Source organism: Sycon ciliatum, chromosome 5 (genome assembly GCF_964019385.1).
Source record: "Sycon ciliatum chromosome 5, ocSycCili1.1, whole genome shotgun sequence".
NCBI classification, from domain to species: domain Eukaryota; kingdom Metazoa; phylum Porifera; class Calcarea; order Leucosolenida; family Sycettidae; genus Sycon; species Sycon ciliatum.
The window spans coordinates 16,344,150-16,366,468 of NC_088647.1; the positions used below are offsets into that span (position 1 = coordinate 16,344,150).

Below are 22,319 nucleotides of genomic sequence, written 5' to 3' on the forward strand. Positions count from 1 at the left end.
AATCTTGGTGGTCAGTACGGGCTAGATAAGCCTAAGCGCTCTAGCAGATCAGAAGAAGAAGCGCGAGCTCGATTACAACACACTTGAGCCTACATGTTCACCTGGTACACAGCCGAAACAGACCCGAGTCACACCCTCACACTCGATTCGAGACGCCTGAGTCGATCGAGTCAGGCGCGATCACGTGATCAATGTCATTTCAATCAAATCAAGGAGTCGTCAAACAATGTTCATGATAATGAAACATACCACCGAAACGTTCTTTGGCAAGTAATTTACTAATAGTAATAGTTAGTTTTGGACTTTTGGTGATCACAGTTTCAGGTCGTACCGATCGTCTGTGTATCAGTCAGCAAATTGTTGTTTCGTTATAAATTACAACCTGGCTGTGTTACAGTGATGGATAGGGTATTTTCATTATTCCCGACTACGTTCCTGCTAGTGCTAGTTGCTACGGCGTGTTGCTCCTGGTCGTCAGTGGGTAGCGAGCACATCGCTGGTTCAAATGCGGAGCCCGCAGCGCCCGTGGCTGAAGGAGTACCAGCAATATCTCCAGCGGAGGCGGCTGGTTATGGTGTCATACAGCGAGTGCTGGGCGAAGAATACACGGGCAAATTCAAGCTCTGCCAGATAACGGTGAGACCGTTGAGATAGTTATAATTATGACCTCCATGATCCACAAGAAGCGAGCCCATAATACGTTTAAATTAGGAATGCAAAGAATTATCTGTATGAAGACAAGTAGGTGGAAAGCAACGTAAAGGGTCCGCCGTAAATAACCACATTTTTGGAAACAAAGAATTGTAATTAGGGAGAGGAGGGGATTCGAGGCGTATTCGCTTCATCAATGAGTTGAAGAAAATGTTGACATTTAAAATCGATATACCGTATTCTCCGCAGTATAAGCCGAACCCAGTTTTTTTTTTGCCGCGAAATACAGACATCTCCATTTTATCCCCGTTAATTTTACCATCGTAAGCCGCACCAACGTTTTTGGGGTGAATTGCTGGCGTTTAAAGTTAAAGTGCGGCTTATGGTCCGGAAAATATGGCAATCTGCAAGTATAGCAACGCAATGGTCAGCATACATGCGTATGTTTGTTAGGGGAGGGGATATGAAGAGAAATTACAAAACGCAATCTTGAAAATCTCATATCGGTGCTAACGGGCGGGCGGTCCTTAACCAGCATAATCTATGCGGCATGTTGCTCACTTTTAAGCATACCATGGTATGCAGTGCAGGGGCATACCATGGTATGCAGTGCAGGGGCATACCATGGCATGCAGTGCAGGGGCATACCATGGTATGCAGTGCAGGGGCATCGAACACGCAACAGTCACTACGGTATTGATCGTACATGTACAGTCAGACCTCGCTTATCCGGTCCTCGTTTATCCGGATCCCTCGCCATCCGGAAGAAAATCGTTGGTTACCAATTTACAGCATATGCCATGCTTACATACAGTATGTGTGTTCGATTATCCGGTTCCCTCGCCTATCCGGACAATTTTCAACGGTTGAAAACGGTTGTGTGCGGTTATGCGAGGTCTGACTGTACCACTCTTTGTCCCCAGTACCCTGTGAATCAATGAAAAGCACTAATCTGGGCTCTAAATTTCGACTCTTTTCAGCGGAGCCATCTCAACCCCACGAGTAAATTCACGGACGGTACGTCAGATAGCTGGCCGTACTACCCTAACATAACTTCCGACGCCCTTGCATGTGTCGAGTCAGCGGTTTGTGTGCACTACCGCACAGGTGCTGCTACCAATAAAAAAAATGATGGGCCGTTGCTAATCCCTACCGCCCGATGAGCCTCCCTTTGGACAGGGTCCATAAGAAGAAGCTCGGACAAGTGAAAACCATACTTTGCTGCATGCACATACCGTATTTTCCAGAGTACAAAGCGCACCCAGATTTTTGGCACGAAATACAGTCATCTACCCGATTTATTACCGTCAATTCGCGATCGTAGTAAAAGCAGCACCGGCTTTTTGGGGGTGAATTAGTGGTGTGTAAAGTGCGGCTTATACTCCGGAAAATATGGTAGTATCATGTCGGGACTGCTCTCTATACATACACTCATTGCAGAGAATGTTGTGAGGTTCACACATGCTCCGCTCAATGCACTAGATAGCCTATGTGTTCACTGTGAGCGAGTCCCACATAATAGGCGTGGGTGCGCCGTTGCAAGCGTGCCGCCGCATATGGTGTTCGGTCATGTCGGTCCATGACCAGAGCCAGACCTGCGTTTGGGCACCGTCTCTCAACCATGGGTCTCTGCCGAGATTTCATTGACGGCAAACATACCGTGAGTCAATCAAATGTCAAGTCGGTAGGGAAAGGTGATCTCAGTCCTACAGAGGCGAACAAGCAACCTTTCACCAACTCAACAAGTACCATCAATTTAAAAAAAAGTTTAACCTGAGAAGCTGAAGTCACGCAGTTTAGTTGTTAGGTTTGTGAATGATACTAATGTAGAACCATATGAATTTTTCCTTTCTGTTCTTGATTACTAGGCCAAGCCGGGCGAGAATGACACGTTTGAACTGCGTCAGTCTCCAGCTGGACTGATTGAGCTGTGCGGCACAAACGGCGTGGCCCTGGCGAAGGGTCTGTACTGGTACTTGCGTACCTACTGCAATGCAACGGTCACCTGGGGACACCACGGCACTGGTGATCATCTGGAGCTGCCGTCACCACTGCCAGCCGTACGTGCAGCAAGTGACCTAGGCTCTACAGGCTGTGACATTGGGTCGTTGTGTTTGTGTAATACAGTGTCATGTATACAGTACACTACTTGCATGTGCCAGTTTGCCTAAACTACATGCACCACTGGGACAGCTGTCTAAATGTTAACTCCGGGTATAGCAGCTAGTGTGGCCGGACCACTCTTCAGTCAGTCCACCATGTTTAGTAGTGAGGGGTGCAGCTATTTGTCAATAGTATTAATAATAATGCGTAAAAAAAGGTAAGCTGGTATACTGACCAGACCAGATCTAATGTATGTGCAACACATCTCTTAGCTACATGTACAGTACTATGATATTGTGATAGGAAAGACTCATGACTCACATTATTTCTGAAGGCAGCTGGGTGGTATATCCTTTCTAAACCATGCATTTAAAAAATACTCTAGTTTCGGGTCGTTTGATTTTAATGTTCCACTATGTAATGCTGTGGGCGGACGTGATTTTCATTATGCCCGTCTGTGCTCTTAGGTGCCGACGACCGTACGAGTGAGCAGCTCTGTGAAGTGGCGTTACTACATGAACGTCTGCACCGTGTCCTATTCGTCAGCATGGTGGGACTGGCGGCGGTGGGAACGTGAGATTGACTGGATGGCGCTGCACGGTATCAACCTGCCGTTGTCGTTCACCGGTCAGGAGTACGTCATTGCAGAGTACTACAAGAGTCTGGGAATGACTGAAGAGGAGCTGCAGGTTAGTGATACATGTGATGTGCCTACACAACCACAGTACACAGTATGTGCTTGCATAAATAATAGTACTTCATCTAAGAAATAAAATTGATTTGTGACCCTATGTATTAAACTCATGTGTTTGAATGTCGCTCTTTGACAGGCCTACTTCAGCGGACCGGCATTCTTGGCGTGGAATCGCATGGGCAACATTCGCGGCTGGGCCGGCCCGCTGACGCCGGACAATCGCAAGGCGCAGTTCATGCTGCAGCTGCAGAGTCTGGAGCGCATGCGTGCACTCGGCATGACACCCGTGCTGTCCGGTTTCTCCGGTCACGTGCCTGCCGCTCTGGAGCGTATTGTTCCCGGTATCAAGCTGACTGAGTCACGTGCCTGGGGAAGATTCAATGCAACCTACACGGAGGTGCGGCTTCTTGACCCGACCGACAAACACTTTGTACCGCTGGCTAAAGGGTATTATGAGGTAAGGACCAGACTGATCAGCAATTGGTGTGTGTGGCTGTTTGGGAAGAATTCTATGGGCAGTGTATGTACAAGTATGTTGTTATTAGATATTAATTAAAGCCTTGCATGTTGTTGGTTAACAGCTTGTTACAAGGTGTCCTCCGCCTTGTAACATGCTGTCAACCAACAACACGTATTTTGTTGTACGGCTGTGGTGTACCCAGGCTATGTGCAGGTGTGTATGTTTGGAGTGTAGCCAACTGTGCATCTCGCAATGGCATGTCGGCCTGTGTACATTCATGTCGATTCTGCGAGAACCCACAGTACGAATATTTACTGGACATGGATTCACCGCCCGACGGTGGACACCTCATTATTGACCATATCAGTCCCAACTGCTTTCAATCGACGTCCCATTGAGTTCTGCAGTACGCCTATAATGCCTGCTGGAGAGATGAGTCTGGTGACAAGCATGTTGGTAGTTGACAAGCTCCCCAGGGCTGTACTCCCATGATTTGTATACTGTTGTAATACTATCCGTGTGCAGATGCAAACCGAGCTGATGGGAACCGACCACGTCTACAATGTGGACACGTTCAATGAAATGCAGCCGTCCAGCTCCAACCCTCATTACCTGGCAAACACGAGCGCCGCCGTGTTCCAGGGCATGCGAGCCGCTGACCCGGACGCCATCTGGCTGATGCAGGGCTGGCTGTTCCTGAACGAGTTCTGGACAGCGAAGACTGTGAAGCCGTACTTGGATGCTGTGCCCAACTCTGGCATGATCATACTGGACCTCTACACGGAAGCCGCACCTATCTGGAGCCTTTACGAGTCTTACTACGGAAAGCCGTTTATCTGGTGCATGCTGCACAACTTTGGTGGACGCCGTTCGCTGTGCGGTAATCTGACTCGCATTGCGACTGGTCCAGCGTCGGATCGTGTGCGGGCTGGCAGCTCGATGGCTGGAATCGGGTTGACGCCAGAAGCCATCGAGCAGAACCCAGTCGTGTACGAGATGATGCTGGAGACTGGCTGGACTACTCAGCCCATCGACGTGCCAAGCTGGATCAGCAACTATCTGTACGGCCGGTACGGAGCAGCGGGTGGGAACACTAATCTCCGTGCGGCCTGGACACAGCTGGAGCACGCCGCGTATCAGTACAACTTCCCGCAAACGTATCTGGGAATAGTCCAGAAGTCGCCCGTGATTCCAAGGAACCGTTTAGAGGACGACTATGCCGAACCTCTCGATCCTTCAACTCTAGGCTATGTGAACGGTCTGGAGCTCGGCAAGGGAATTAAACCAGTGAAGAATTACAGTGACTATGGATTTGCGGGCGTCACTGCGGCCTGGCGGTTGATGGTGCAGGGTGCCGTGGAAACACAGGCAAGCGCCGGTGCGATCTCGGGACCGCTCAGTTACGACCTAGTCGACGTGGGCCGACAGGTTCTCGCTGCCGTCCATGACGATCTGGTCACGCTGTCGTCCGCCGCGTTCCTTCGTTGGAGCAAGCAGAAAACAAACAGCAGTGCTGACCTGGCCCGGATAGGCAAGGCATTGTTGACTATTGTGAAAGACTTGGATCAGCTGTTAAGTACGGACACTAACTATTTACTTGGCCATTGGCTGGACACTGCCAAGGATTGGGCAACGGATGATGCCGAACGCAAGCAGTTTGAGGCGAATGCTCGCTACCAGATCACACTGTGGGGACCCAGTGGTCAGATCAATGACTACGCTGAGAAGCACTGGGCTGGCCTGGTGGGAACCTACTACTACGGCCGCTGGAACCTGTGGCAGAAGACTCTGCAGACGGCCGTGGATACTGGCGTGGCGGTGGATGTTCCACGCTTCCAGTCAACACTGCTGGCATGGGAACAGTCCTGGTGCCAGGCCAACGGGTCCTACACGACAGTGCCCGCGCCGGGAGCGGTCAGCCTTTCTCAGCGCCTGCTCAGTACGTGGGCTACCGCATCCACGTCCGGTAAGTACGAGAGAGTCAACAACACGAACGTGATCGGTTTCGACATCCACGCTGGTCGTGCGCTCCTCTCCAAGGACATTGGGCAGATGAAAATGTTCTGCGACCTGGAGCCGTTGTGCGTGGGCTTCCTGTCCACTGGGTATTTGAAAACCGCACTCACCAAGCGCTCCGCTCATCCAAACTGTGACTTGTACGTAAAACAACCGCAGACGTAACACTGTTTGGCATGAGAATGTACTGACCAGCAAGCTCATCCACCCTTGTCAGTGAAACATTTCCAGACCTCTTGTTTCTTGAGGACTCGTTTGTTTGTCGAGTCTGGTAGTATCATTCTGGAGCTCACCATGATGCGCCACATAATACTCAACACTCATTGGCACGACCACAAAAAATGAAATTTTTCAGACGTCGGCACACACACTCTCGGAGTTGCAGACTGAGTACGCACATGCCACCCTTGCAAATGCCACACACCGCATGCGCGGCTGTAGTTGATCTGATGGGAATCCATCCTTTTTTTGGCCAATTTATTCGATGATACATGTACTGTACAACAGGTGAATTTCTCCGTTGGAGTTAAGCTTGTGTTCTCAGGGGCGTCACAGGGTGGCTGGGAGTGGTACGACCGGGGGTCCGGGGGTGTCCCCCGGAGAAAAAAATAAGGATTTTTCGGCTAACAGACCACGTTTTAGCACTCTACAGCCGCAAAGGAGGGTTCCCCTAGCACTTATTCGACAACCCCACTCCAGCTCCAAAAACATACTTCTCATGGATTTTTGGTATTTTCTGTACATCGTAGGTAGCCAAGCAAGGCAAATGGAACCCATTGATTCAATGATTCAGGGCCATTGCCCTCGAAAAAATCGCAAAATCCGAAGTACCAGCGTGCTGAGCGTTCTAGCGCCAGCGGCTAGCTATGCAAAAACGTACATGTATGTCGTGTCCTGCAAAAGTCTGCCGCGTCGCGTACACTATGTACACGCCCGGCCTGGACAGTCGCAAACAATTTTAGTTGTTTTTAGAGAGAGAAGAAGATCCTTTGTTTTTGTTCGGTGGGATTGAAAGATCTGCCAGTGGACCGGAGAGCTACAACAATGGAAGCAGAAGAAAGCGCTTGCGGAATCTTCTCTGTCTTCGTGGCAACAGGACTTTAGTTTGCGAGAGACTTTCATCCTGTCGTCGCGGACGAAATTCTTGTTGCTGCTACCGGAAAACTCGCGGGGAACGAAACGATCGTAAATCGTTATAATATAGGTGAAGCGGGTCGTGTCGGTGAACAGCTGCAGAATATTCTGCCGCCGTGGAGCAGCAGTCCAAACACTTTTCAGCTTCGGAGAATGAAGCGCTTCCCTTTTCCGTTGACAAGCGCTGCGTTCGCGGGTGTAATGCATTTTCGAATCCGCTTGCAGTAGATCGTCAGGAGCCAGAGGTACTAGGTAGGTGTCGTTGTGGAAAGAATATAATTATTATGTTGTAGCTGACAAGTGACATACATGTAGTGTCTCTTGACGTGCTGATCGCCATTGTAACATGGTAGATCTTGGAAATTTTTAGTTCTGGACCCAGTGATTGCCGCCAGCTCAGCTCTGTTTCCGTCAAGTTTGCAGTGAATGCGTCCGTGAGGAATCCATCGTCTGGTTGTCTCTAACCGTGACTCCAACCGCCTATCGTAATGGATAGCCGCCTGGAGTCTTGGGCAATAGCTAGCTGCTAGTGCTAGGCATCAAGTCTGTATGCTCCTTGCAATGAAAGTAACCAGGTAACAGTTGCGATGTTTTGTACAAGTCCGAAGATCCTTGAATTTTTTTATTGCTTTTTCGGATGAATTGGGTGGACCATCCTGGACGAAAAGTGGTACGACCATGGTCGTAGTGGTCGTACCGTGTGTGACGCCCCTGGTTCTTGCACCAAGTACTTCAAGTATTAGTGCACTGTCCTAAATATAGTTAAGTACTATTCATTCGTCCATGTGCGGTTTACAAGCCCACGCCAGAATGGACCCACTGCGCAATGACGTAAAAACACCCTCCACAGCCAAATATGGAATGCATGAGTAATGCTTGTGAGTATGCTGGGATCAGGAGTGCACTGTTCAACACCCCAGACGACCCCCCCCCCCCCCCCCAGGTGGCTGTGAAGGGTGTTTTGGTACACATTACGTCATTGCGCAATGGGTCTATTCGTAGTTGGCATTTTACAGAACTTGATTTCAGATTTTCTGAGAACGCTTCTGCCAGTGGTAATACCACTCTTGCTGGGTATTCTGTCGTCGTGCAGTTTATCTGTGAAACATCTCAATAGGCTCTTGCCTACTAACACACCACAGTGTGTTTCAAATAGCTTCAATTTCAGCCTTGTTACAAGCCAGGTGGAGTATACATGTACGGGAATATTAGAGAGGTTCTGCACAACGAAAGTTCGAACGAAGTTTCGCGACAGGCCTTGCGAAAGTGTGTACGAATTTTCGCACGAACTTTGTGTTCTGCACATTTTCGTAGTTTGCACGCGCCAAGTGCACGTACGACATGACCCAATCTCACGAAACTTCCTACGAAAGTTCATTTCGCGTTCTCTGCAAGTTTCGCGTCCAAAGTTGCGAAAGTTCGTGCGAAGTTTCTCACTTCGTGACGTAGAGCGAAAGTTCGTACACATTTTCGTTTTGCAGAACCTCTCTAATGCCGAGGAAATTGAGTTTTTCAATTAGATTTGTAAATACTTGTTAATGTATCAGCTCAAGAACTTAAACCAGAATGGTCACTGCAGTACATCTGTGCTGGTACGCAGGTCTCGCTCAGTCTAGGTATGCCTGGAAGTCAAACACGACCAGCCCCCAACGTCGATGCCAGCCAATGCACCACTTCAAAATGCATGCATGCATGTGTACTGTGTAGAGAGCACAATGCCGAGGTGAAGCGACACCGCCGCACATCGTATCAGCAGGGAGTAGTAAAATACCAGGTATTTTACTACTCCCTAGTATCAGCCGGATGCTGGTACTGTGAGTGTCATGCACGTCCAGGTGGCATCAGCTGCTCGGCATGCTGCAGGTAACCAGGGTAGTCCTCCTTGGCCGCCTCCACCTTGGACAGGTCCAGCGTGACTACGGTCAGTGGGTCGGTGGTCTCCAGGATCACCTCACCCTGCGGTGACACGACTAGTGACGCTCCACCGCACGGCGTGTCCAGCTGTCCCGTTGACGGCCGGTTTACGGACACCACGTACGCCGCGCCGGTCAGCGCGGCGGCCCGCAGCACTGGCTTCCAGCGTTTCTCGTAGCTAGACAGCGGCGTGGCACGCGGGTGCAGCAACAGCTGGACATTCTGAGATGCAAGGTAGGCTGCTCCGGCCGGACGCATGATGTCTGAGCACAGCTGAACGCCGATCTTCCAGCAAGGCGAGTCGACGGCGGGACTGAAATCAAACGCAACTGGAAGGTTAGCGGATGGCGAGTAGTGGCTGGCCTCCCAGTAACCGGCTTCCTGCGGTAAATGAACTTTGGCGTACTGCGCGTGCGCCACACCCTGACTGTCGAACAGCCACGACGTGCTGTCGCAGTGGCTGACATCAACATGCGAAGCATCCACATCGCGGCTATAGGTAATTGCACCACCGATCAGTGCAATACCAGCCTCGCGAGCACAGCGAGAGAGACAGGCTTGCCGATGGCCATCGTTGATCACCTCTGCATTGCTCACATCAAACTCCTTGCTCACCGCCATCCAGCTGTTCAGGGGCAGCTCGCTGAGAACCGCCAGCGACGCGCCACGTGCCCGCGCCTCTCGAAGGCATGAGAGGAGCCGTGTCTCGGCGCCGTCGCCGAAAAATGCGTCATGGACAATCGCCAGACGCAGCGGGGTGCCGTCATTCGTACACTGTGCTGGCGCTGTCATTGTGATTGAATACCAGCAGTCGGTGTCTTCTTGCTATCCGCTACTAGTATATCACTGTGTTGCACGACCTGTGATGTAATCACCATAGAGATACAACAGTGTAAAACCAAAACAGTGTGGTCTGAATTCCAACAGTCCGTTACAGGGAGTACTTACTAACTAGGGTGTTTTCCTCAAGTACATACCGTAAAGTACCGCGAGAGCGCCCCCACCTTGATTTTACAGCCAGGGAAAGGAAAATCGTATGGCAGAGTGCAACGACGTTTATACGGTGTGAGAACCTTTGATAGTGTACTAAGGTCACACTTAGCATGTTTCTGTGTGGAGCTCGTGTCCGCTCGAAGGTACGGATTGACTACACAACGTGGAAGATGTGTACAAGGTTCGAATCGTATGACGTACAGACAAGACACCACCTCCACAATACGACCACGAAAGGACGAGATGGTGGGGCGCTCTGGCGGTACTTTACGGTACATGTACAATGTAGGTGTATTGAGCCTAACTACACTTTACCTTGCCACAGCAAACCATGTAATGGTGGGCACTGGGAATGCATACATGCATGTACTGACCGTAGCGGACATGGAACCTGTTTTATTAATTAAAAGAAGTCAAGCGGCCGCGGGGCGCTGGCCTTGCAGCTGCGAGCACTGCTGATCCATGTTTGCAGTGTGTACGTGAACTACATCAGAACCGCCAGAAGCAATTTTCAATCGGTCTGGTGTCTTTCATACGTTGTGTATAACATGGCGGGGACGTATGCCCTCCTCACCAGTAAACATGCGTTGGTAGCTACAAAGTTGGCCCGGTGTTAACCGGACCAACCGGACCGGTTCCGGCGGGCCTGTACATTGCATGTACGTGCTAAGGCCAGCCTCGTGGCCCAGTCATCCCATCGGATTTCAATGTCTACGGCAGTACAATGTGTTTACCATACTATAATCCTGCAATGGGAGACCACCTGTCCTTAGAGACCAGTCATTTCAAAGGCCATAGACAGTCGATCATGCATCCACATACATATCCAACCTGTGTACAACGACCACCTGTCAATACGGACCAGTTTTCTTTGCACCACGGGGAGGGTTACGAGTTTACACGTAGTCGGTACTAATGAGTAATGTGATTGGTCATATACACACATCCTTCACACTATAATGCTTTTTTATTGGTCGGGATCACCAGGTGACGCAGGGATCGGAACTAAGTGACTGTGAAGGATCGGTTTGTGATAATTATTATCAGGGCCGGCTACTAGTGTTTCAGAAAAAACATCGTACCTTGATGTAGCGACTAATCCTTCATCAGCGACGCAAAGCACAGCGCGTAGCGGAGTATCATTCACTGACTGCTAACCAAGGCAAGGACGACTAGTCTACAACCTTGTAACTAAGCTTGTAATAGCATGACATTTAGACATGATTAATTTTAGTAGCCGAGACCTTTCCTACAAAATCATCGGCGAAGTGACAAGTCGCTACTATCTCGTACTGTTGTGCCTATGCGACTAGTTGGTGTGGAGGTGACCGCGTTGCGAATGATCGAGGGTGCGGGTCCTCACTACGCGGTATATGGCGTCTCGCGTCTGTCCGGCTTCTACCTATCCACGTACGAGTGACATGACATGACACCGACTCACGGCGTCACCATGGTCACGTTGCTGGCACGTACATGGTGAGAATCACGGGGTGTTTGTCGCGCTGGAAACGGAGCGTTTCTGTAAGTTTGTATCCCTGGTGATCTGGTGATAATTTGGCCTGGAGTCGAGAACACTACAGTCTACATCATGCTCTTTACTTCAGTCTAGATACAATCTTCCTCAGCCTACTCAAGCTCAACTGATGAGGGGTGTCTCCATGGTCTCTAGCACGACAGTCCCTGCCCAATTGCTCAGGACCCTTGCACAAAACGCTTGTAAACCACTGACTCTGTCGCTTCGGCCAGTCAGGTGTTGGAAGTTCCGATCTTACTAGTAATTGTAGGTTGTGCACATGCGCATGAACTACGATTGTGCACAGAAACGATGTACAGAGTGATATACGCAGCCTGTGTTACTGTTATGTCATGACCCCGGTGACCACCAGTGCAAGGAAATAGTATCAATATAGGACCGGTGGAAGCAGTTTCTTGATTGGTCCGGTAGTATCATCGCCTTCCATACTTTGTGTATGATATGGTGGGTACACATGACCTCCGCAGTAGGAAACATGATTGTATTGGTGGCCGAAAAGTTGGTCCGGTATTAACCTGACCAACTGGACTGATTCCGGCGGGCCTGCAATAGTGTCCGGGCCAAATAGTTATAGAGGCTATGCGATTATGTCATCTTTCACGATGCTCTACATGTATATGCAGCGGCATCCCAAGCACTGGTCTGCCACTAGTGCACTCAATTAGTACATTTACAATGACATCATTCGCACAGCTTGTATTCACGGTTCTCAAGCGACGGGAATGAATCATCTAACTCCCCCCCCCCCCCCCCCCCCACCACCACCACCAGCGTCACGTCAGAGAGAACCGATCGAAACGAACTGCACAAAATAAATATTTAACCGTGGGGTAAATATCAATACAATTCTGGCATCTGATTCTGAGGACTGTTGGTGAACTGACGTGGCCGGCTACTACTAGGTGTACTTTGGTGAGCGTTGCTAATAACACTGTGAGAGGGAGAGCCAGTCAACTAAAACGTGTCTAATTTGGTGTACTAAGTTGGCTTCATTAGCTTTATCAGGGACAGCGTTAGTCAAATAAACTCTGGTTATTCGGCACACTAACGATGACCTTGTAGATTACGTGTAATATTCATTGCTCTGGGAAAACATGTAACAATGATGTTGATTTTAAAATTGTACCTAAACATCCCGCTCACGGTGCTCCTACTCGCACTCCTGTGCATGCTGGCGTTGTCGCAGGCTTCTCTCAGAGACGACTCGTCAGCACGTACAGATCGACGCCAGCCTTGGCAGTCGGGTAGGATACGTTCGACTTCAGATAGCCGTCGGTAGTGAAGCCCAGGCATGCAGTATCGTAGTAGCAGAGCAGCATCATCTGCTCAAGGTCGCCGTGGGATTTCAGTGGCGCCGCGTGTAAGCTATGGCCGGTGATCGTCTGGCCGTGAAGTACGATCTTGTACTCCGCCTCGGTTGGCTTCCTCGCCCACGTGTTCATGTAGTGCTCGGAGATCGCCACCACATCCTCACCGCCCGGCTCGGTGCTGTAGTGCTGCGATGACTGGTACCACTGCTCTTCAAACTTCATCTGCCGGTCATAGTAGGCCTGCAAGTCCGGCGGCGTGTTTGTGTGGACGGCATTGAACACGGTGTGCGCCCAGGTTTCCCACCTGGCACGGTAGTACGTCTTGACCAGGCCGGCCCAGTGCTTCTCAGCGTAGTCAGTGATCTCCCCGTGAGGACCCCACAGCGTCACCTGGTTCTTTGCATTCATCATCAAGATAGCGCGTTCCTCGTCCGTCGCTCCCATCGAGTACGCATCCTCCACCCACTTGCCCAGTAAGAAGTTTTGATCATTCGCCAGCAGGTGATCCAGGTCGGCCAGGATATCTAGCATCGGGCGGAACAGGACACTGATCTCCTGACTCGTGTTGGCACCGGTCTGCAGCCAGCGCTTGTACGCACTGTCGATCAGCGTGACCATATCGGCGTGCACATCGACAAGAACCTGGCGTCCGATGTCGACCAGGTCGTAGCTGAACGGGCCAGTGGGCATGCTGTTGGACTGCGCGCTCACGAACAAGCCGGCACTGATCATTTCACGCCAGGCAGCCGTCACCGCCGAGCAGTTGTATAATGACTGGTTGTCCGGCGGCACTGACGGATGTCCTCCGTAATGCAGCATGGCCTTCTGATCCTGATCCATGGTCAGACCATGCGGACCGAGAGACGGGTAGAGGTGCATAACGCCTAGGAAACGGTACGGCCAGTACAGGCTATAGACGGACGACTCCAGAAGACGCCACGCTCGCTTGACCTGCGGCAAGTGGCCCGCGTGGCGGTAGCGATTGCCAACGTACCCGTCCAGCCACGCCTGGACGTCGATGGGCGAGTTGTGCCACGCCGTATCCAGCATCAGCTCGTACATGACCGGGTTCTGCTCGATGGCCTCCGGCGTCAGGCCAATACCGACCATGGAGCTGCCTGGGGTGTTGAGAGCATCGTGCGGCGCGTGAGCAATGTGACTCAAGTTGCCGTTCAGGTCCCGTCGTCCGCCAAAGTTGTGCAGCATGCACCAGATGAACGATTTACCGTAGAACGAGCCCAGGTTCAGCCAGAGCGGCACGACCTCGGCGTACAGATCTAGAATGATCATCTGGGAATCCGGGACGGGACTGAGGTACGCCTGCACGGCCGCCTCTGTCCAAAAGCCAGAGTTGACGAACAGCCAGCCTTGCATGACCCAGACTGCTTGCGGGTCGGCCGCCTTCATCCCGTTGTACACGGCCGCACTGGCATTGGACAGGAACTCAGGATTGTGGGTCGGTGGCGACATCTCGTTGAAATTGTCGACATTGTACACGTGATCCGTGCCCATCATTTTCGTTTGCAGCTGTCACACGTCAGGACACACAACAAAGAGAAACAAACTCTAGTTAAAGGATGTCCAACAGTCCTCACTGGCCAGTCTGCTCAGAAGAAAACAAAAAAAAGAAGGTGCATGCAACCAAGTGGGACGGGGATACGCAAAGCTCATAGGAGCTCATAGGAGCTCATAGGAGCTCATAGGAGAGTGTGTGTGTGTGTGTGTGTGAGAGAGAGAGAGAGAGAGAGAGAGAGAGAGAGAGAGAGAGAGAGAGAGAGAGAGAGAGAGAGAGAGAGAGAGAGAGAGAGAGAGAGAGAGAGAGAGAGAGAGAGAGGAGAGGAGAGAGAGAGAAAGAGAGTGAGAGAGTGAGAAAGTGTGTGTGTGTGTGGGGGGGGGGGGGTAAGGGAGTGCTAAGACAAACCTGTCCCACCCCACCCGTGAGACGCAGAGCAACGTCTCAGTGATACATCCCCAACAATGGGTACATGATTTACCTCATAGTACTGCTTGGCCAACGGCAAGAAGTAAGGATCAGTGGCATCAATGATATGAACACCGGTATAGGTGGAGTTGAAGCCCACCCACCCGCTGGAGCTCCGAGTCTGGATATGCGGGTAGATGCGCTTGATGGCAGCAGGAATGTGGCCGGAGAAACCGGGCAAGATGGGCGTCATGCCCAGGGCTCTCATGCGCTTCAGAATGAGAAGCTGAAGGCTGAACTGCGACTCGCGGAAATTGGGCAGCAGCGGGCCACCCCACTTGCGCAGGTTGCCCATTCGATTCCATGCCAGAAACGCTGGACCAGTGAAGTAGTCCTGAAAATACAACATGGGACAACATCATAAATCCATGAGCACGCACCTCACATGATCACAAACCCGCTTGATTGGCCACACTGCCGTCAAGCTAGGTTAAAAAGGTATGGGACCCATAGTCCGAGGAAAACCGGTGTCAGCCGATTCAGACTGTGCAGCAAGGAAGTGAGCATTGGGACGTGAAGACAGCAAAAAAATCAGCCACCAGTCGGTCCATTCACAATGTGAGAGGGGCGGATATTCTTTGGCATCGGTTACGATCTACTTATAATCCAAACATAAAGACACAAGAGGACAAGAGAAAGTAGGGTTGTTTGGGTACCTCTTGTACACTGCAGCCTGCCCATCACTGGCACACTGCTTCTGTGTAGAATCCAACATCTATAGAGATAGAGTTCAGGGGCGTCGGAAGGTATTTTAGGGTGGTGCGGTCAGTCATCTGAAGTACAGTTTACTCGTGGGCGAGGGATGGCGGAGGCGAACATTTTGGAAATTTAGAGTCCAGATCAGTGTATTTTATTGATTCACGGGGTGCCCGGGGCAAAAGTGGTACGGTCAATACCGTAGTGACCGTACCGTGTCCGACGCCCCTGGAGTACAGTCAGACCTCGCATAACCGCACACATCCGTTTTCCACAAAAATATCCGGATTCGGCGAGGGAACCGGAAAATTGAGCACACATACTGTATGTATGCATGGCATATGCTGCAAATCGGTAACCAACGATTTTCTTCCGGATGGCGAGGGATCCGGATAAAAGAGGACCGGATAAGCGAGATCTGACAGTATAATGCAGTTAGTTTTCAGCTCATCCTGTAGAGTTAGAGACTACTGAGCGAGCTAAGGCTGTGCGGCATTCTGGCCACTCCAAGCTGCTGCCAACAAATCTGGAAATGCCTAGCTAGCTGCTTGATTAAAAGATTAAAAAAACACGACTCGTGCAAAGCACATCCACTAACCTGCTGTTCGTCCGGAGTCAAGCCCAGCTGAGTGAAGAACTGTGCAAGAACATGTTCTTGGCCGGTGAACGCCAGAGGGAAATTGATACCGTGCAGTGCCATCCAGTCAATCTCACGTTCCCATCGTTGCCAGTCCCACCATACTGACGAATAGGACACGGTGCAGACGTTCATGTAGTAACGCCACTTCACAGAGCTGCTCTTGCGCACGTAGAACCCCTTGGACTGGATATACACATAGGCACACATGCACGCACGCAGAAGAGGCACATGCACAATCTAATATAGCCCTAGGCCAGCAGGCAAGCAAGCAGAGGATGGTCATATGCCCACTAACCACGCTGTACTGTATACCTAAACTCACAACAATTCCATATCTAACAACACAGGAACTGATAACAAGATACTGCACATCAATGTGAACAGACGAATGACAAAGCGCGCGCAATCGCTCTAATTTTCTGGTTTTACTTCACACAAATACAGGGTTTTTTTCCTGGCTTTGATGCAAAGGTATCCTGACAGAGCTGCTGCCATCACTTACCCCAGGCAGTGGGATTGGCACGTTGATGTTGTCCCCAGAACCGCGGCGTCCCCACGTCATTGAGGAGTTGCACACAACGCGTAGGTAATGGTACAATCCTCTGGCGATTGCGACGCCCGAGTTTCCGCACACCCACACCTTGCCCGGTGATGGAATGTTCACTTCAAACGTGTCATGTTGGTCGTTACTGATCTGTAAGTTTATACACACGGAGAGAGAGAGAGAGAGAGAGAGAGAGAGAGAGAGAGAGAGAGAGAGACGCACACACACACACACACACATACGTGCACAGAGAGAGTGCAATGAAATGCTCGTTAACATTATATCCTAGGGGACTGGCTAGACCTCATGGCCTTCTCCTGCGATGTGAACAAGCTTACACAGCAGTGACAGCACCGTCAACATATTTTCAAACTTTTGAATCAAGAGGATTCATGGGAGAAACGTTTCTTGAATGTATCCCTCACTGTACAGTTTTCTCGGAGACACTAATGCAATAAAAATCAAGCTCCAAAGTCTGGCCCTCTTCCGCGCCGTCGCTGCTCACGCCTACCTATACAAGCTCCAGTGCCTCCCAACTAGCTCGCCACTGTGAGCAATGATCCCTGCGGCTGCACCAGTGCTGTAAGGGCATCATCGCACTCGCCAGCAGAGCCGGATTGCAGTTTGCCATACCCCAAAAAACCGTCACTCACGCAACAGTGTACAGCGATCATTTCCGTCCGCTGCCACTGAGGAGTGGAATCGCCTTCCTCCAGAGCTTATCACAGGACCACCTGGAACGAGTGCACAAGTACCTGCAATCTGCCGACTGGCATTGGGCCGCTACACACCTGTAACATCACACAGCCGCACAGCTGATTCACCATGGCGACTTGCCCATCCTACCGTGCTGTCACCGTTTACCTTTTACATGTAGTGTGTCACTTGCTCCTCAGTGCTCACGTTCATTTTCTTTTCATTTAGCTTTTTTCTGCCACCTTTCGTTTTCCACTGATTCTTTTTCTTTTCATTTACCTTTTTCTGTTTGGCGCGCAAGAGTGGTGTTGATACCGAGACCCGTGGTCGGTTTAGCCGCTTCTGCCCGGCCTCCACTGCTTCGGTTGCCATCGTGATGTGCCTCTCTGCTATCTCTTGCTGGCACTTAGTTTGCACCATGATGGTTTGTGGCTACAGTGAAACCTGTCTAAGGCGACCACTCAAGGGACGAGAAAAAGTGGTCACCTTGGCCAGGTGGTCTTCTTATCCAGGTTCAGTGGGTCACGTGACTATATTCACAATATACACGTGACATATCATTTTGATCAGTGTATATATCACACTGGACACACCTATGCTACTATGCATGACTCATGAGTCATGTGCCTGGGGGCCTAAGACTAAGAGTAAGACCTGCCAAGTAAGTATCCTGCATGCGCCAGGTGCATCTCCGTTTCCTGCGCTGATGTGTAGATCTTCAATGCATGGTGGATCTTCAATGCATGGTGGACAGTGCAAGGCATGCATGTTAATGTACAGTCTTGTAGCAGTGTGCAAAGCGGTCGCGGGTGGGTGGTCGTCGGTCGCGTTGAGCGAGTGGTCGCCTTATCCGAGCTGTTTTGAATGTGAATGCGTCCGTGACAAGGAAAAGTGGTCGCCATATCCGAGTGGTCGCCATTACAGGCTTTACTGTATCTTGTAAAAAAAATAAAAAAAAGGTCTGCCCTAGCGACGGCATGAAAAGGGCATTTGCAATCTGTCCACTTGGAAAACAAGATTCCGCGCCTGCGGTGATTTACGCAGAAAGTCGCAAAAAAAGCAGCAGCATAGCGATTGATTTTGGCAAATTGTTGTAGGGTGCAAGTCACAACTAAGTTACTTGTGACTGCGACGGATAGTGTGAAAATTAGTCCTACATGTCGCCAGGCTATCGCCAGGGTTAAATCCTCTCAAGTTCGCAGTAAGGGTTGCAGATTCGTCAATACATGTACATACATACTGAAGAAATGATACGGAATGATTCCATTTTCCCGCGGAAATTCCCGCGGAATTTATAATTATAATAGCCCTTTTTTTAGGGAAAAGCAAAAATTAATGCTGGCTTCACTCGGTGCAGAACACATTCCTTTTGGATTCTGGCCGAGGGAGGTGTTGGCCATCGACATCTTTATACCTTTGACTTGAGTTTGAGTGTTCACGACGTGAAGCTAGCTGGATCTCTCGTCATCACGTGATCAAATCTTGTACGGTACCGGTATGGCCCTATGGGACACCGGGTACAGTGGGTAGATGTGACAGGTTCAAATAATTGCTTTCAACCAGTACTACTTCCTGCTTTCAACTAAATATTATTTCCATCTGAAATGTACTCCGCGGATATCATAATAATTATGGATGGTACGTACCGGCAGGAAACAGAATGTGAGCTTCTCGCCTGCTTCTTTGCCGAGGACTCTCACCGCGAGTGACTCTGCTGCACGCACAACATCTCCTGGCTCAACGTGGCCAGTGGCACCGTACACGGCCCTTTGTTCTAGCACAAGACAGCCACAAACGATGGCCAAGAGGAGAAATCCACGACCTGGCATGGTTGGTGAGCCACCACTGACCAACCGAACGACGTGATCTGACCTCGACTGGGACTTGTTTATTTTTTGTTGCTTTTTAATACCTTCTGCACCGCATTCACCGGTGCGCGGTACGCGTAGATTCTACGGCGCGCGGTGGCTAACGCGAACTAACTAACTAATATAATTACGGAGGATTAGCAAGACGAAATTCGCGTTCGCGTTCGCTCTCCAAGGAAAGTCGAACTCAGTGACGGAATGAGAAGGATTTAGCAAACAGACTTCGCAAATGCATGACGTTGACACTTCGTCGACCATTGTGTGCAGAGTCTGCAGTAGGCCTAGCCCAAATTTGCTCGGGGCGCTTCGATATTTTGCCGGCAAATTTTGCTCGATGACTTTCCATATTTTGCTTGGCATTGCCTTTCGTTTCCGATATTTTGCTCCATTTTGCTCCTGCTTTGTGGCAAAAATGGCTTCGAATGAACCGTCTACTTCGGTAAAAGTGGATGGTGACTCTGATGAGGAAAGCAAAACTTATAATGCGTCAGTATTACGGATTTGGTAGCATGATTTCAAATTTATGTACCACTGACAACCTGCACGAGTTATTTCAGCACGACGTTGGCCCAATGAAACCAAAAAAATTTGAATAAAATTGCCAAAACACACCCGGATCCTCTGTAAATTCGATATTTTGCTCGGAATTTGCCAGCAATTTCTTTCTGTTGGAAAATTCGATATTTTGCTGGAAGAATTGCCGGCAAATTTGGGCTAGGCCTAGTCTGCAGACAGTATAGCGTAGTAAATTTATGACTGTCCTGACACGAATCCGCGATTCGTGTTCCGACTACTTTTCCGAACGAAAAATGCGAAAGTTCGCAATCCAGTTTGCGAACGCGAACGCGAATTGCTAATCCTCCGTATGACTTTACTTTTTTTTCTGCATGTGCTGCGCAGCTAGCTGCGCGGCGAAAGTCAGCAGTCTTTTTCAAGTAAGTTTTAGGGTGCGTTCTTAAATTCTCTAGCTTCTAGGAGAAGAAGAAAAGAGAAGTCGAAGAAACTGGGATTCTTCAAGAACGGGTCTCGAAGAATTCGGAGATATTTTGCAGATGTCAAGCAAAATGAAGCGCCAAAGGGGCCGCGATCTTGAGTGCCACGAATATAGTATGCGCTGTGCGTATGCGAAAAGGGAAATGCGTACACTCATGATCAACACGTGGCTTTTAGCCTAGTTCGCATGCGCTGATCCCAAACCGCGGGAATCTCCAAGTTTCAACCACCTCTGAAGCTTGGAGAGCTTGGAGAGCTTTGGAGAGCCTCCTAAAATTCGGAGAGGATATAAGAACAGCTCTCGAACTTTTCGGAGTCTCCAACTTTTCCGAGAGGATTTAAGAACGCACCCTAAGTTTGAGACCGGATATTTGTTGTTGTTGTTGTTGTGTTTATTTCAATTCGCAAACCAAACGGGCAGATCTGCCCAATGAAAAGGTGGCGAATGCAGATCATGAGAAAGCAGTAATAAATGAAATTGGGGACTGATGTAATTAGGATAGAGGTGGAGAAAAACTAAGCCAGCTGATCATCAAACAGGACGTTTGGTACTCTAGGTACTAAGGGTGTGCGGGATCATGCTGGCGCGGAACTGGCGGAGCGTGGAGATGGCACGTATGTCACTGGGTAAGGTGTTCCACAGCTGGGCGCCCCGGAACGCGAGGCAACCCTTGCCGAACCTGGTGGAAGCTGGCGGTTGGCGCAGACCCATGGTGGAGTGCAACCTAGTTGGGCCAGCTGACGAAGGGACTAGGAGGGCTTGCAGATCAGAACTTGCGTGCCCATTCCGAGACCTCCAGACCAGAACGATGAACTTCTGCCTGAATATCTCGGATACTCTGTAGGTGTCCAATTGCAGCAGGAGGGTACGCGCGGAGGTGTGATGCGAGAGTCCGAAAACCGCCCTTGCCGCCCGATTCTGCATGACTTGTAGCCGATCCAATTGGTTGGCAGTAAGAAGCGGGGAAAACGCATTGGATCCGTACATCAGGTCAGATCGCGGATACATGCGAGGCCGAGGCGGAGGAGCCAGAAGATATCGATCGATCTGGCCGGTTCGTGAATGGCAGAGCGGCAGAGCCTGCCAGTATAGGCGTGATTTGCTAATGAATATGCCACGAGATGTGACCGTCGATAATGCAAGCTTGCAACAATACAATGCCATAGGTCGAGGGCGGAGCTAGCTATATAAATATATGCACCATGTGCTCATCATGTGATTGGGGTGGGGAGGGGGTGATCTACGCATGCACGACGGTGACAAGTCCATGAGTGTGTTATGGAGTTTCAATGGCATCAAGCCTAGGACTAGGAGTACAAAGTCATGATGGCAATCTTGGCAGATTCGCAGTGAAACTGAAACCACAACTTACTTCATTGTGTTTAGGGTACCCTGTAAGAAGACCTTGAGTCTGTGGGGACTGCCCTATTAAAATATGAATAAAATAATAATACTCAGATGTTGAGCCATAAATAAATGTAGAAAGGAAAGGGACATATAGATACGAGTTAAGAGTAACTCTCCATCACTGTAACTGGATACAGTCAGAAAGTGCAATAACTAGGCACAAAACTGACAAGAGTACTGAGACATTCGACGTCCTGACACCTACATGTAGCTTCAACACATCTCCGTAGCGCTAACCGACAGCCTTCCAACTTGGAAGGTTCAAGTTGGGACTGTAGCTTTTGCTCGTTTTCATTGCGCTTGCCTTCCCCTCTTTGGTCTTTCCATAACCTTGAACCTTCCAAGTTAGTTGGAAGGCTGTCGGTTAGCGCTACGGAGATGTGTTGAAGCTAGGTGTCCGGACGTCGAATGTCTCAGTACTCTTGTCAGTTTTGTGCCTAGTTATTGCACTTTCTGACTGTATATAGTATCCAGTTACAGTGATTACGAGTTACTCTTAACTCGTATCTACATGTATATGTCCCTTTCCTTTCTACATTTATTTATGGCTCAACATCGGAGTTTCAAATTGCACACCTGATGAGCCGTCACGAACCATACGGCGAATTAAAAAACGTACGTCGTGTGAAGCAACTTGTTTTGTAGTCAACTAGTCCATCACAATTATGTCATGCATGAGGAGTA

At 49.9% G+C, this 22,319-nt stretch overlaps 3 protein-coding genes across 3 annotated transcripts; 1 reads left to right on the forward strand and 2 right to left on the reverse strand.

Annotated features, from left to right (window-relative positions):
- The first annotated feature begins 226 nt into the window (after positions 1 to 226).
- Positions 227 to 6,459, forward strand: LOC135817832 (alpha-N-acetylglucosaminidase-like). Its single transcript, XM_065331109.1, has 5 exons — positions 227 to 636; positions 2,520 to 2,711; positions 3,222 to 3,443; positions 3,585 to 3,905; positions 4,434 to 6,459. Exons 1-5 carry the CDS (start codon positions 400 to 402, stop codon positions 6,087 to 6,089), a joined length of 2,628 nt encoding a protein of 875 aa, XP_065187181.1. The 5' UTR covers positions 227 to 399; the 3' UTR covers positions 6,090 to 6,459.
- A 2,088-nt stretch (positions 6,460 to 8,547) lies between these two features.
- Positions 8,548 to 11,248, reverse strand: LOC135817833 (omega-amidase NIT2-A-like). The gene is made up of 2 exons (XM_065331110.1): positions 11,048 to 11,248; positions 8,548 to 9,832 (listed from the first exon to the last, which is right to left on the reverse strand). Exon 2 carries the CDS (start codon positions 9,762 to 9,764, stop codon positions 8,880 to 8,882), a length of 885 nt encoding a protein of 294 aa, XP_065187182.1. The 5' UTR covers positions 9,765 to 9,832; positions 11,048 to 11,248; the 3' UTR covers positions 8,548 to 8,879.
- A 1,029-nt stretch (positions 11,249 to 12,277) lies between these two features.
- Positions 12,278 to 19,420, reverse strand: LOC135817834 (alpha-N-acetylglucosaminidase-like). Its single transcript, XM_065331112.1, has 5 exons — positions 19,013 to 19,420; positions 16,629 to 16,820; positions 16,085 to 16,309; positions 14,804 to 15,124; positions 12,278 to 14,336 (listed from the first exon to the last, which is right to left on the reverse strand). The coding sequence occupies exons 1-5, from the start codon at positions 19,193 to 19,195 to the stop codon at positions 12,693 to 12,695; spliced, it is 2,565 nt and encodes an 854-aa protein (XP_065187184.1). The 5' UTR covers positions 19,196 to 19,420; the 3' UTR covers positions 12,278 to 12,692.
- Between the last annotated feature and the right edge of the window lie 2,899 nt (positions 19,421 to 22,319).